The sequence below is a fragment of the Ahaetulla prasina genome, chromosome 7, assembly GCF_028640845.1.
Source record: "Ahaetulla prasina isolate Xishuangbanna chromosome 7, ASM2864084v1, whole genome shotgun sequence".
In the NCBI taxonomy this organism is placed as follows: domain Eukaryota; kingdom Metazoa; phylum Chordata; class Lepidosauria; order Squamata; family Colubridae; genus Ahaetulla; species Ahaetulla prasina.
The window spans coordinates 6,511,654-6,526,670 of record NC_080545.1 but is presented as its reverse complement, the minus strand read 5'-3'; the positions used below and the strand labels follow the sequence as shown (position 1 = coordinate 6,526,670).

General features: G+C 41.4%; 1 protein-coding gene across 13 annotated transcripts in view; it reads right to left on the bottom strand.

Annotated features, from left to right (window-relative positions):
• Positions 1-15,017, bottom strand: part of MAGI2 (membrane associated guanylate kinase, WW and PDZ domain containing 2) — a 755,967-nt gene that overhangs the window by 73,453 nt on the left and 667,497 nt on the right. For all 13 annotated transcript variants that reach the window (XM_058190302.1, XM_058190300.1, XM_058190301.1 and 10 more), the window contains one exon: positions 9,061-9,253. In XM_058190302.1, coding sequence (XP_058046285.1) covers positions 9,061-9,253 — 193 coding nt within the window. The remainder of the gene's footprint in view (positions 1-9,060; positions 9,254-15,017) is intronic.

The window sequence follows — 15,017 nt, the reverse complement described above, 5'->3', positions numbered from 1 at the left end:
CCTTCGGTCCTTCCATCAAACGAATAGATTTTTGATGTAAGACAGAAATCCCACAGCAATATAAAACCTGTTTATAATTTTTCCCGTTAATGGGAAACTGTTTTGTTGATTTGCGGTGGAGACAGCTGCCAGTAATTCCTTCCTGTTGCACCCACAGTGACCTAAACATCATCTGGCCTTCCGAATCACGACAGTCAGAAAATAGGATTTTTCTCGTCGCTGACTGTGGCGCTTAGTTTTGACTTGGATTCCGTTAAGTTTTACTTTCCACGTTCCAAACGTAGCGACGTAATCATTGTTCGGAAGGATTTCTTTCTTTCCTTTGGGCGTTAATCCCTTTCTATTGAAGGGCTGCTTGAAAAGACACTTCCAGGAATCAATAATTGCCTCGAGAAAGATTTTTCAACTGGAAGGTTTTTGCTTCTCGTGGAAAAGTAATAATCCGTGCCGCGTTTGATTTTATCTGAATTGAAAGATCAAAGATGATCCCATTATTTATTGGACAGCAAGCAGATGGCAGCCAACTAAGAGCCAACCTGTCAACGATTGCATATTCTTGTAAGAATCAATACTGTTGCATTTATTGTCATGTGTTTGGAGCAAGACACTTGTTGTATTAACCAGTCAGTCATATCCGCAGCGACTGAGAGCAAGGAAAAAAAAGCAAGGTTTTACACCGAGGTAGGAAAAACCAAAGGTTCAAGTACAGATTAGGTAAAACCTGGTTTAAAAACAGTAACTGTGAGAGGGATCTTGGAGTCTTAGTACCTTACGCCACCAGGCTTGAAATTTTGGGCTTGGACAATCTGGAACTGCGCTGCCTGAGGTCCGATCTAAGCACAGTACACAAAATTGTCTGCTAGAACCTCTTACCTGTCAATGACTTCTTCAGCTTCAACCACAATAATACACGGAGAAACAACCGATAGAAACTCAAGGTAAACCACTCCAAATTTGATAGTACTGTTATTATGTTAATTAAAAGTGATTTATTTGGGGGGGGAGATTGGGGAGGTGGGCTTGTCTTGTGGGAAGGGAGCCAGTGGCTTTCCTTTGATCTCCCCCAGACCAGGGGTGAAATCCAGCAGGTTCTGACCAGTGGTGGGTTTCAAATTCTTTTACTACCGGTTCTGTGGGTGTGGCTTGATGGGTGTGGCATGACTTGGTGGGCGTGGCTTGGTGGGCATCACAGAGGAAGGATACTGTAAAATCTCCATTCCCTCCCCACTCCAGGGGACGGTTACTGCAAAATCCCCATTTCCTCCCAATCAGCTGGGACTCGGGAGGCAGAGAATAGATGGGGGCGGGGCCAGTCAGAATTTTTACTACCGGTTCTCTGTCCTAGTGTCCCAATTTATTTGTATTCATTTCCTTCGTTCATGTCAATGTTCCTACTTACACCTGCCATCTTGTACATGTTTGACAAACTAATAAATAATAAGACAAAATAAATAATAAAATAAATATGAGCCAGCTGTGTGCGGCAGCAGCCAAAAAAGGTAATTGGTTGTATAAACAGAGGCATAGAATCAAAAAGGTAACCACCTTTAAAGCGCTCCATGGCATAGGGCCGGGCTATTTACGGGACCGCCTGCTGCGACCGAATACCTCTCACCGACGCGTGCGCTCTCACAGAGAGGGACTCCTCAGGGTGCCGTCAGCTAGGCAGTGTCGTCTGGCGACACCCAGGGGAAGGGCCTTCTCTGTGGGGGCTCCCACCCTCTGGAACGAACTCCCCCCAGGACTTCGTCAACTTCCGGACCTCCGAACCTTCCGTCGCGAGCTTAAAACACATCTATTCATCTGTGCAGGACTGGATTAGATTTTAAATTTTATATTGGTTTTAATGGGTTTTATTATTTATATTGTTTTTAAAAAAATTGGGCCATGTAGAATAAGCTTTTTAACTGTTATTTTACTCTGTATCTATATGTACCTTTTTATTCGCCTGTGAACCGCCCTGAGTCCCTAGGGAGATAGGGCGGTATACAAATATGATAAATAAATAAAATAAATAAATAAATAAATAAAAAATCACGTGAAGTTTTACTACTGCTTTATAAACCCTTAGTAAGGCCACAACTGGAATATTGCATCCAGTTTTGGTCACCAGATTACAAAAAAAAAGATGTTGAGACTTTGGGAAAAAAATTCGAAGTGTCGTGGTCCGCCAGAAGCCTGCAGAGCTGGCAGCAGAGTCAGACAGTGAGGAGGCTGGGTAGGACAATGGGTCAGTTCTGGAGTCAGGGGAAAGCCCGGATGTGAGCTCTGTGTCAGAGGCAGAGGTGGGGCCAGGGCCATCTGGGAGCGATGCACAGACTCCGGAGCCTCCAGAGGCGGACAACAGAGAGGCAGAGGAAGAGGAGGAGCATGTTCCTAGTACATACATGCGAAGAGCTGCCAGAAGGCAAGAGCAACTAAAGCAAAAAGGACGACTCGGGAGTAAGGCCAGGAGATGATTGGCCCCTCTCTTAAAGCTTAAAAGAGCAGCAACAGCTCTTTCTTGTTCTTTCTTGTTCTTGTCAGGAGACGAAGACAATTGTTTCTTTTCCTCGTCTCCTGTTTCTGAACTTCCTGGGGTTCTTGCCAAGTAAAGCCTTTGGCAGGGTGCGAAAGAGGACAAAGATTTGTGATAAGGCCGAAGGACTTTTTCTGAGGGACTTTGTTTTGGACATAATTTGGACTAAGCCGAGAATGAAGTAATTTTCAGCTGTTCTAATAGAATATGTTTGTTTAGGACGGATTGTGTCTGGTCATAACTACTTGGGCCTAGGTCACAACAGGAAGGACAACTAAAACAATAGTGAATCCTGTCAGAACTGAAGAATCTTCTTGGATGAGAAGCAAAACATCTTCAAAGAAAAAAACAAGAAAGTCCAGTTGCTTCCTGAAAAAGCACCTTTGGGACATACAGTATGCAGAAAAGATATTTTCCCCCTTCCCTGCTTCTGCATGAGGGAGTTAAATGGCCTTGATCCAGCTAAAATTAGTAATATTTAATTGAAAACAAGGGAACAAATTAATTGAAACTAATTTAATTAGCAGAAGCTGCGTATCTATGCTCACTTGGGGAGAAACAACACAAAAAGACTCCTTGCAGGCAAGCAGGCTGTTGCATTGTTCATCAAGTTTCGCTTGATTCATTTCATTTAATTAATTTTATATCATTTTAGCTAGAACCAGTTTCTTGTTTTATTTTTAATACTGAATGACGACAATGGTCACCAGCCCAGGAAAATATATATGAAATAAACTAATTACAATAGGGTGCTGTTGATTTTATCCAAATGAGAATATAAATAATTCATACCAAAAAAAAAAAAAAAAGGATAGCAAAACTTTTATAAATGAACGTTAGAAGAATCCTGATATCCTAATTCCAGTAAACCTGAAGCTCAATTGCTATTAATTGCGTACAACTAAAGAATTGCATAGGAACAAAGCAAAAATAACAACAGAAGTACTTTTGAGGACAATAGTGAATAGTTCTGTATTTGTATTATTAGATTAGATTTTGATTTTAACCCCCGTTCAATCCGTGGAATTGAATTCTAAGAAGCTGCAAACGTGACACTGTGATAAAATCATGTCAAATTATGTCAAACAGGAAACTTCAGAAACAAGAGCTGAAACTCCGGATTTACTGGTAAATTGAAAGATGATAATAATAATAATAATAATAATAATAATAATAATAATAATAATAATAATAATAATAATAATAATAATAATAATAATTTAATTTTTATACCGCCCTTCTCCCGAAGGACTCAGGGCGGTGAACAGGCAGATAAAATAATACAATATATTACAGTAAAACCCTCTTTAAAAAACTTATTCAAAATAGCCTAAATTTAAAATACAAAATATGAAAAAATAAACCCCAATAAAATCCATATTTAAAACCCTATTTAAGCCAGTCCTGCTCGGAAGAATAAATATGTCTTCAGCTCGCGGCGAAAGTTAATAAATCATCTGGCCTAGAAGGTAAATTAAGAAAAAAAAATGTACAAATATCTCTATCAGTGACTGACTGCTCTGATTGAATAGCAGGTCTCAAAACAAAATTTATTCACATCCTCTTCCACTGCAGTTAAGATCCTTGGGATCCAAGGACCTTGCGAACTATATGGAATCTTCCGATGAATTTATTGAATATCTTAATGCATCTTTCTCTCAAAACTCCTCCTCCTCCTCCTCCTCCTTTGTGAAAAGATAGGAAGGTATTGTTTTGTTTTACAGAATAGAGAATGGAGAAATTTATAGAAATAGACTAAGTGGAGATTCTGTACTGATTGAAAGAATCAATAAAAGCGAATATTTGTAGCTCAGGGTTGACATGAGGGGTCCTTGGTCCTCTCTGAGCTTGGTTGGTTTCTTGTGGACTTTTCATTACCCAACTAGGTACCATCATCAGTGTTCCAAAGGAGGGAGATTAATGAGGAGCAGGAGGAGGACTGAGAGGCCCTTGGTGCTCGCTGAGCTTGGTTGGTTTCTTGTGGACTTTTCATTACCCAACTAGGTAACATCATCAGTGCTACAAAGGAGGGCGGTTTGGGAGGAGGAATGGGAGGAGGAAGGGGAGGAAGACGGTGAGGTCTTTGGTGCTCTATGAGCTTGGTGGTTGCAGACAATTTATTACCCAAACTAAGTAACATCATCAGTGATGATAATGAGGATAATGGCTGATAATGTTACCTAGTTTGGGTAATGAAACATCTGCAAAAAAACAAACAAACCCAAGCTCAGAGAGCACCAAAGACCCTGGATAAAAGTGAGATTCTCAAAGGTTCCCCTCGCACATGTGTGCTAGTTGTTCCCGACTCCAGGGGGCAGTGCTCATCGCCATTTCAAAGTCGAAGAGCCAACGCTGTCCAAAGACAGTGGTCTGTCCATGGTCATGCGGCCGGCATGACTCAATGCCCAAGGCGCACGGAACACTGTTACCTTCCCATCAAAGGTCGTCCCTATTTTTCTACTTGCATTTTTTGTATGTGCTTTCGAACTGCTAGGTTGGCAGAAGCTGGGACAAGTCACGGGAACTCACCCCATTACATGGCGCTGGGGATTTGAACCGCTGAACTGCCAACCTTTCGATCGACAAGCTCAGCATCTTAGCCCCTGAGCCACCGTGTTTACCAACCTTATTATAAAGATCATCAAAGAGAGTATGAGGCGCAAGAATGAGACATTCATAATCGCTACTGTGATGAGATCTAAATAGATTCTAAACGAATAGAATAGAACAGAATCTAGAATAGATTCTAAACGGAAGGAACGGCCGCAGACACAGCAAACGCAACTCAGCGCAAACAACTATCAAGAGACGTGCTTTGTACCAAAAAACGTTTTCCCTATCAAAACCACTCTTGATGTTGAGGGCATTTCCCTAGTTTGACTGCTTAGAAAATAAAATCCCTGCGGTTATGGGGACCACCAATTCAACTACTGCAATGCTCTCTACATGGGGCTCCCCTTGAGGTGCACTCGGAGACTTCAGTTGGTTCAGAATGCAGCACTCGTGGCTCCCATATAACACCGATCCTGCACAGGCTGCACTGGCTACCTGTGGTTTTCCGAGTGCACTTCAAGGTGCTGGTTACCACCTTTAAAGCGCTCCATGGCATAGGACCGGGATATCTTCGGGACCGCCTTCTGTTATCACATGCCTCCCACTGGCTGGTACGCTCCCATAGAGAGGGTCTTCTCAGGGTGCCGTCAGCCAAACAGTGTAGGCTGGCGACCCCCAGGGGGAGAGCCTTCTCTGTGGGGGCACCTACCCTCTGGAATGAGCTTCCCCCAGGACTTCGACAACTTCCTGACCTCCGGACCTTTCGCCGCGAGCTGAAGACATATCTATTCTTCCGAGCAGGACTGGCTTAAATAGGGTTTTTAAACATGGATTTTATTGGGGTTTATTTTATATTTTGTATTGTATTTTCAATTTAGGCCATATTGAATAAGTTTTTTAAATAGTGTTTTTATTGTAATATATTGTATTATTTTATCTGCCTGTTCACCGCCCTGAGTCCTTCGGGAGAAGGGCGGTATAAAAATTAAATTATTATTATTATTATTATTAAGGAAAACATCAACCTTTAGAGACCAAAAAAAAGACAAAATTCCACATTAGGAATTATTAAGGGGGACAAAAAAGAACAACGTGGTAGATTGTGCACGGAAACCTTCTGTCACCACAAGACAGCTGTGAAAAAGGCAAATTCCATTTTAAGCCCCATTAGGTAAGGCGTTGCAAATAGAAGTGGCTTAATGTAATAAGGTCTGAAAGGAAAGCTGCGTTTCCCAGTTGCGGCAAAAAGAAATGTGCAGTGGGAGCAATCCGTTAAAACGGATGGCAGAATCCATGCGTTAATCTTTAAGGCATTACAGACCTGGTTGCTTTTTAATACAGTCATCATTGCAAACCTATCTATGTTGCAAACACCCTCATCAAGTTCCAATGTCCACATCACACTGCATGTCGTGTCCCACTCCTCCGCTGACGGCCGGGTCGGGGAAATCCGTATCAAGCGTGCCTCTGCAGCTCTGCCAAAGTCCTATCAGAGTTCTCAAGGCAGGCAGGAGACCAGGAAGTGACTTCAGCAATCCAAGTTAGACTTTGCCTGACTCAGAGAATGCCAGAAAGCAGATCCTTTATATAGGCCATGGGGTGTGGCTCCATGACTCAGCATTTATCCCGGCCTGCCCCTCCCTTCCTTTTGCTGACGTCGCCTCTCCACTCTCCGGAAGCATGGGTCCCTCCAGCCTCCAGCTGTTGGTAATCTTAGCTCATGACTGGCTTCACATTCTTCAGGCTCACATGCTGTGGGGGAGGGGTTTAGTTGCTCCGTTTGCCTGGGCTGGGGGTTGAAGGCACGTCAGGCCCTTCATCTTGCTCGGCCTGTCCGGGCATGGTGCCAGGGCTGGGGGCTGTAGGCATGCCAGGACATTCTTCTGCACTATCAGCGTCCGGCAGGAGATAAGAGGGGCCCGGCTGCAGCAGGGGGAGTGGGCGAGACACAACACTGCAGTTGTTTAGTTAGCAACATGGTTGTTAAGCAAATCTGGCTCCCCCATGACCCAAGGCACCTATTACTATTGGTACTACCCTTGCCAATAATGATAATGATAATGATAATAATAATAACCTTCAAGAAAGAAACAGAAGGTTTAATACTCGCTGCTCAAGAACAAGTGCTACAAACTAATGAAATGAAAGCAAAGATACATAAATACACCGACAATGCAAACTGCCAACTTTGCAACAACAAAGTCGAAACTGTTTCACATTTAATATGTGAATGCAGCAAAATCGCACAAACTTATTACAAAGCTAGACACGACCGAGTTGCTAAATTAATCCACTGGTCATTATGTAAAAAATACGACTTTCCTGTATCCAAAAAGTCATGGGAACATAAAGTGGAAAAAGTTACAGAAAATGAGAAGGTGAAGACCTTGTGGGATTTTAGAATACAGACGGATCGTCACTTGGAACACAACACGCCAGATATCACAGTTGTCGAAAACTGAAACGTACAATTTATTGACATCACAGTACCAGGAGATGCCAAAGTCAAAGAAAAAGAACTGGAAAAAAAATCACAAAACATTGCGACCTGGCCATCAAAACTACACGGCTATGGATGAAACATGTAACAGTGATACCCATTGTCATCGGGGCACTTGGTACCATGTCCAAGAATTTTATAAGATACACCAACAAATTGCCGCTTCTTGCAAAAACACCAGCGGAACTGCAAAAAACTGCGCTACTTGGAACATCGTACATCTTAAGAAGGTACTTGGTTGATACCTAGGACGCTGGCAGCAACCCGGATCAACCATTAGCACCAGTCAATGGTATTTGTGATGCATTTTTGAATGTTTAGTTGACTGAGTTTCATGTTTAATGGATAAAAGAAATAATAACAACAACAACAACAACAACAACAATAATAATTATAATATTTGCAATGAATTTTTGAATGTTCAATTCACTGAGTTTCATGTTTAATTAATAAAGTAAAATATAATATAACTGGTATTATACCTAGCAAAAAATATTTGTTGTTAATACAACAAATTGTTGTACTCTTGAATGCAGAATAGGTTTTATCAATGATTAGAGATAAGAGGTAGAAATTAGATGATAAAAGATCATTATGTGTAAAGTAAAATATGAATGTTGTTCATAATTATAAGTATGCTAGTATAATTAATATGATCATAAATAATGATAAATATGGTTATAATTACTATGTGCATTATCATTTATATATATTGGTTATTTTTCTTTTTTCTTTTGTAAAATGAAATGCCCGGACATTACACTGTATACAAAATACTTATATATACAGTAGTGGCCAAAATTGTGGAAACTTTTAAAGAAAAGTGTATTTTCTAAAACTAGCTAATAACACCACTTTTTTGGGAGTAGTACCATAAAATTATATATCAATGGAAAGATAATTTAATCAAGAACGTAATGCCATAACTTTTAGGAAGGATTTGCTATTAGAATAGCAATTACAGTATAAAGAAGAAAAGTGAAACACATAGAAAAAACGAGATAAATAAAAATTATCACCATAGAAAAAAAAAGATATACAAAAATTATAACCATAGAAAAAACGAGATATACAAAAATTATCACCGTGTCAGTTAATAGTTGGGTAGCCTTTAGCATGAATTACAGCCTTGCAGCGTCTTCCCATGGAGTGAACCAAGTCTTTGAGGTCTGCAGCTGTTCTAATGTGAAACCAAGATTGAAGGATTGCTTCTATTAACTGGGTTTTATTGCTGGGTCGCTTCTGACTAATAGGTTTCTGTAGCCGGCTCCATAGATTTTCAATTGGGTTAAGATCTGGGCTATTCCCAGGCCATTCCAGCAGTGGAATAGGATTCTTTTGAAACTCCCCCCGAAAAAATGGTGTTATTAACCATCAAGCCTCAAAAATACACTGTTCCCAAAACGTTTCCATAATTTTGGCCACTACTGTAAATAAAAAAACCTGACTTAAAAAAAAATAATGTCATCCCTGCAAATCCACAACTCACCTATAGGTGGCACTTTTCTTCTCACCGTGAGGTTCACCTGCCCATTCCGAGCGGCGTTATGCATGAGATCAATCACGTAGCGGTGAGTTTTGCCAGCCACCGGAATGCCGTCCACGTAAACCAATTCGTCGCCTGGATGTAAGCGGCCATCTCTGTCCGCCGAGCCCATCGCAATGACGGCACCGATCAGAATCTAAGTCCAAACAAACAAGGGATGAGAGAAATGGCAACATGAAACCAGACAACAAATTACCAGAATTCTGTAATTAGTGGGTAGAATTTTCCTCAGTTCCAATCCTGATTTTGTGTGTGTGTGTGTGTGTGTGTAATTTTGCGATAGGATTCCGGACTCATCCTTCATAGAAGACGAAGAGAATCTTCCCTAATACAGCTAGTCCTCAAATCACGACCGCAATTGAGCCCAACATTTTATGTTGCTAAATGAAACATTTCTTAAGAGAGTCTTGGCCCACTTACAACAACAACAATGACTTTATTTTTACCCCACCTTATGACTTTCCTTGCCGCAGTTGTTAAGGAAATCATGCTACTCGTTAAGTTAGTAACATTAAGTAACGTTAAGTGAATTTGGCCTCCCCGTTGACGGATGGTCGGACGGTCGCAAAAGGGGATCACGTGACACCCCCCCCCCGGGGAACATTGCGACCGTCATAAATGTGACTCAGTTGCCAAGCGTTTGAATTTTGATCACGTGATCACGGGGAGGCTGCACCGGTCGTTAAGTGTGACAAAACGGTCATAAATACGAACCAGCGGCCAAGCAATTTTGATCACATGACCACGGGGATGCTGCAGCGGTCATAAGTTAGAAAAATGGTCCGAAGTCACTCTTTTCAATGCCGTTGTAAACTTTGACCGGTCACTAAATGAACTGTTGTAAGTCGAGGACTACCTTTAATCCCTGTAACTCGAGCTTTCTGAAGGAATTAGAAGTACAATTTTTCTTCAGTAGCCCTGGGATTCGAAATCCAAATAGCAACGCGTACATATTGAGTCTGTCATTTGCACCTCTATAACTGTCTGGTTCGGTTCTGCAACCCAACAAGAAAAACACAGACTTCAGAGGATCATTAGAACTGCAGAAAAAATAATCGCCACCAACCTGCCTTCCATTGAGGATCTGTATACTGCACGAATCAAGAAGAGGGCCGTGAAAATATTTACAGACCCCTCACATCCTGGACATAAACTGTTTCAACTCCTACCCTCAAAACGACGCTATAGAGCACTGCACACAGAACAACTAGACACAAGAGGAGTTTTTTCCCGAAGGCCATCACTCTGCTAAACAAATAATTCCCTCAACACTGTCAGACTATTTACTGAATCTGCACTACTATTAATCGTTTCATAGTTCCCATCGCCAATCTCTTTCCACTTATGACTGTATGACTATAACTTGTTGCTGGCAATCCTTATGATTTATATTGATATATTGACCATCAATTGTGTTGTAAATGTTGTACCTTGATGAACGTATCTTTTTTTTTATGTACACTGAGAGCATATGCACCAAGACAAATTCCTTGTGTGTCCAATCACACTTGGCCAATAAAATTTTATTCTATTCTATATGCAACTATTACAGCACCCTCCCCCCAAAAAATCCCTTTTATTTTATTTTTTAAAAATAATTTTTGTTAAACTTTTAACTTTTAAAAACAAAATAAAGGAAAATACAACAAAAACCAAAAACACATTAAAAACACATAACAGACATAACATTACATCATATATTATTTTACAGCTTGCCATATCGACACAGATATATATTCTCTGTTCTTATTCAATCCATTCTCTACATGCTTATATTTATATTGGTATCTATTTACCAATCCGTCCTTATCTGGTTAACACAATTCAGTGGTTTACGCTTCCTAATTTTAACTTAATTAGGTTAACATTCCAGTTTATTATTTTGATTTCTTTTTTCTAGCCAATCATATAATTTATTCCACACTTCGTAGTATTCCGACTCTTCCCTTTCCTTAATTTCTAGCGTCATCTTGTCCATTTCTGCACACTGTTAAATTTTTTTGGATTATTATTTCCTCTCCTGGAACATTGTTTTGTTCCCATCCATATGCGACTGTATCTCTTTTAAAGGATGGATTTAAAATTCAAAACTATAAGCTCACATGCAAGTAAGTCTGTAGGTATATAGGATACCGGGAAAACCAGAGTTTTGCAAAGGGGGAAAAAAAATGCTATTTTGGTTTTTAAAAAGGATTTATTTGAATAGAATAGAATAGAATAGAATTTTATTGGCCAAGTGTGATTGGACACACAAGGAATTTGTCTTGGTGCATATGCTCTCAGTGTACATAAAAGAAAAGATACGTTCATCAAGGTACAACATTTACAACACAATTGATGGTCAATATATCAATATAAATCATAAGGATTGCCAGCAACAAGTTATAGTCATACAGTCATAAGTGGAAAGAGATTGGTGATGGGAACTATGAAACGATTAATAGTAGTGCAGATTCAGTAAATAGTTTGACAGTGTTGATGGAATTATTTGTTTAGCAGAGTGATGGCCTTCGGGAAAAAACTGTTCTTGTGTCTAGTTGTTCTGGTGTGCAGTGCTCTATAGCGTCGTTTTGAGGGTAGGAGTTGAAACAGTTTATGTCCAGGATGCGAGGAGTCTGTAAATATTTTCACGGCCCTCTTCTTGATTCGTGCAGTATACAGGTCCTCAATGGAAGGCAGGTTGGTAGCAATTATTTTTTCTGCAGTTCTAATGATCCTCTGAAGTCTGTGTTTTTCTTGTTGGGTTGCAGAACCGAACCAGACAGTTATAGAGGTGCAAATGACAGACTCAATAATTCCTCTGTAGAACTGAATCAGCAGCTCCTTGGGCAGTTTGAGCTTACTGAGTTGGCACAGAAAGAACATTCTTTGCTGTCCTTTTTTGATGATGTTTTGATGTTTTTGATTTCTAGCGTCATCTTGTCCATTTCTGCACACTGTTAAATTTTTTTGGATTATTATTTCCTCTCCTGGAACATTGTTTTGTTCCCATCCATATGCGACTGTATCTCTTTTAAAGGATGGATTTAAAATTCAAAACTATAAGCTCACATGCAAGTAAGTCTGTAGGTATATAGGATACCGCGAAAACCAGAGTTTTGCAAAGGGGAAAAAAAAATGCTATTTTGGTTTTTAAAAAGGATTCATTTGCTACCGGTAACCTATGTGCCCATGGCCTAGCTGGAGAAATTGCTTTCTTCAGAAGTCTTGGTTTAGCAGAAATTGTGGTGTGTGACAAGATAATTGCAACTGCCTGTTCCTGTAGGGTTTGCTCCTCTCGATTTTAATCTGATAATACATTTTATGCTGTAAAACGTTGATTAAACACTCGGGCTATTATAGAACTTTCTGCTTTCCGCAGATGAGAAATAAACGTTCTGTGTGAATTGTGTTGTTATGTTTTGACATCTCATTTAATTTCGGAACCTGGCTTTTTGACTTGCTTCTTTGCTGCGGCAGTTGTGGGAAGGGGGCTGGCGCAGTTGATAATGGACTATCGTAATGTGGGAGCTGGTAACACGATTAAATGAATGAAGCAATGCTATGAAAGCGGAAGAAGAGAATACTTGTAGCTCAGAGTTCAACTGTGGGGTCCTTGGTATTTTATTTTATTTTATTTATTTACATTTATATCCCGCCCTTCTCCGAAGACTCAGGGCGGCTTACAGTGTGTAAGGCAATAGTCTCATTCTATTTGTATATTTACAAAGTCAACTTATTGCCCCCCCCCAACAATCTGGGTCCTCATTTTACCTACCTTATAAAGGGTGGAAGGCTGAGTCATCCTTGGACCTGGTGGGACTAGAACCTGCAGTAATTGCAGGCAGCTGTGTTTTAATAACAGGCTTCTTACAGCCTGAGCTACCACGGCCCTGTTCTCTGAGCTTGATTCTTGGAGACGTTTCATAACCCAGCTAGTCAATGTCATCAGCACTAGAAGGGAGTGTGTTTGTAGAGAGGAGGAGGAGGAGAAAGAGGAGGAGGAGGAGGAGGAAGGAGGGGAGGAGGAAGGAGAGGGAGAGGAGGAGGAGGAAGGAGGAAGGAGAGGAGGAGGACGACTGGCGCCATTGATAGTCTCTGAGCTTGATTCTTGGAGACGTTTCATAACCCAACTAGTCAATGTCATCAGCTCTAAAAGGGAAGGTGTTTGTAGAGAGGAGGAGGAGGAAGGAGAGGAGGAAGAAGAGGAGGAAGGAGAGGAGGAGGAGGACAACTGTGGTGCCCTTGATACTTTCTGAGCTTTATTCTTGCAAACGTTTCATGACCCAACTAGGCAATGTCATCAATGCTAGAAGGGAATGCAGCTTGTGGAGAGAAGGAGGAAGAGAAGGACAACTATGGGGTCCTTGGTACTTTCTGAGCTTGAGTCTTGCAGATGTTTCGTAACCCAACTAGGTAACGTCATCAGTATTAGAAGGGAATGGGTCCTGTGTGGAGGAGGAGAAGGAGGAGGAAAAGGAGGAGGAGGACTGAGGGTCCTTGGTACTCAGAGTTTGATTCTTGCAAACATTTCATGACCCAACTATATAATGTCATCAGTGCTAGAAGGAAGTGGGGCTTGTGGAGAGGAGGAGGAGGAGGGGGAGGAGGAGGAGGAGGAGGAGGAGGAGGAGGAGGAGAACAATGGCTATGGGGTCCTTGTTACTCTCTGAGCTAGATTCTTGCAAACATTTCATGACCCAACTATATAATGTCATCAGTGCTAGAAGGAAGTGGAGCTTGTGGAGAGGAGGAGGAGGAGGAGGAGGAGGAGGAGGAGGAGGAGGAGGAGGAGAACAATGGCTATGGGGTCCTTGTTACTCTCTGAACTAGATTCTTGCAAACGTTTCATGACCCAACTAGGTAATGTCATCAATGCTAGAAGGAATGCAGCTTGTGGAGAGAAGGAGGAAGAGAAGGACAACTATGGGGTCCTTGGTACTTTCTGAGCTTGAGTCTTGCAGATGTTTCGTAACCCAACTAGGTAACGTCATCAGTATTAGAAGGGAATGGGTCCTGTGTGGAGGAGGAGAAGGAGGAGGAAAAGGAGGAGGAGGGCTGAGGGTCCTTGGTACTCAGAGTTTGATTCTTGCAAACATTTCATGACCCAACTATATAATGTCATCAGTGCTAGAAGGAAGTGGGGCTTGTGGAGAGGAGGAGGAGGAGGAGGAGGAGGAGGAGGAGGAGGAGGAGGAGGAGGAGGAGGAGAACAATGGCTATGGGGTCCTTGTTACTCTCTGAACTAGATTCTTGCAAACATTTCATGACCCAACTATATAATGTCATCAGTGCTAGAAGGAAGTGGAGCTTGTGGAGAGGAGGAGGAGGAGGAGGAGGAGGAGGAGGAGGAGGAGGAGGAGGAGAACAATGGCTATGGGGTCCTTGTTACTCTCTGAACTAGATTCTTGCAAACGTTTCATGACCCAACTAGGTAATGTCATCAGATCTAGAGGGGAGTGGGGTTTGTGAAATGGAGGAGGAGGAGGAGGAGGGAGGAGGAGGAAGAAGACGAGGACCGGGGAGTCCTTGGTGCTCCCTAAGCTTGATTCTTTTCCTGCAGATATTTCATTACCCGAGTAGGTAAAATCATGAGTGCTACTGATCTGCACATTAGCATTGATGTTGTTATCTAGTTTGCTAATAAAACATCCATTAGAAAGCAATCAAGCTCAGACAGCACCAAGGACCCAACGTAATATGAAAGTTACTTTGGTTCTTTCTCACACTGTGTACTCTTCAGAGAAGGAGACTTCTTACAATAAGAAGAAAGAAGTCCCTAATCAGAGATAAACATCACAGATCATGAAGAGTGATCGGTTATTTCAGGATTCCTGTGTCATTTGGGAATCCCCTTAATTAGAAAGCATTGTGCATGAAGCGTTATCGAAATTCTGTGCCAGGCGCTTGATCTTTGATGG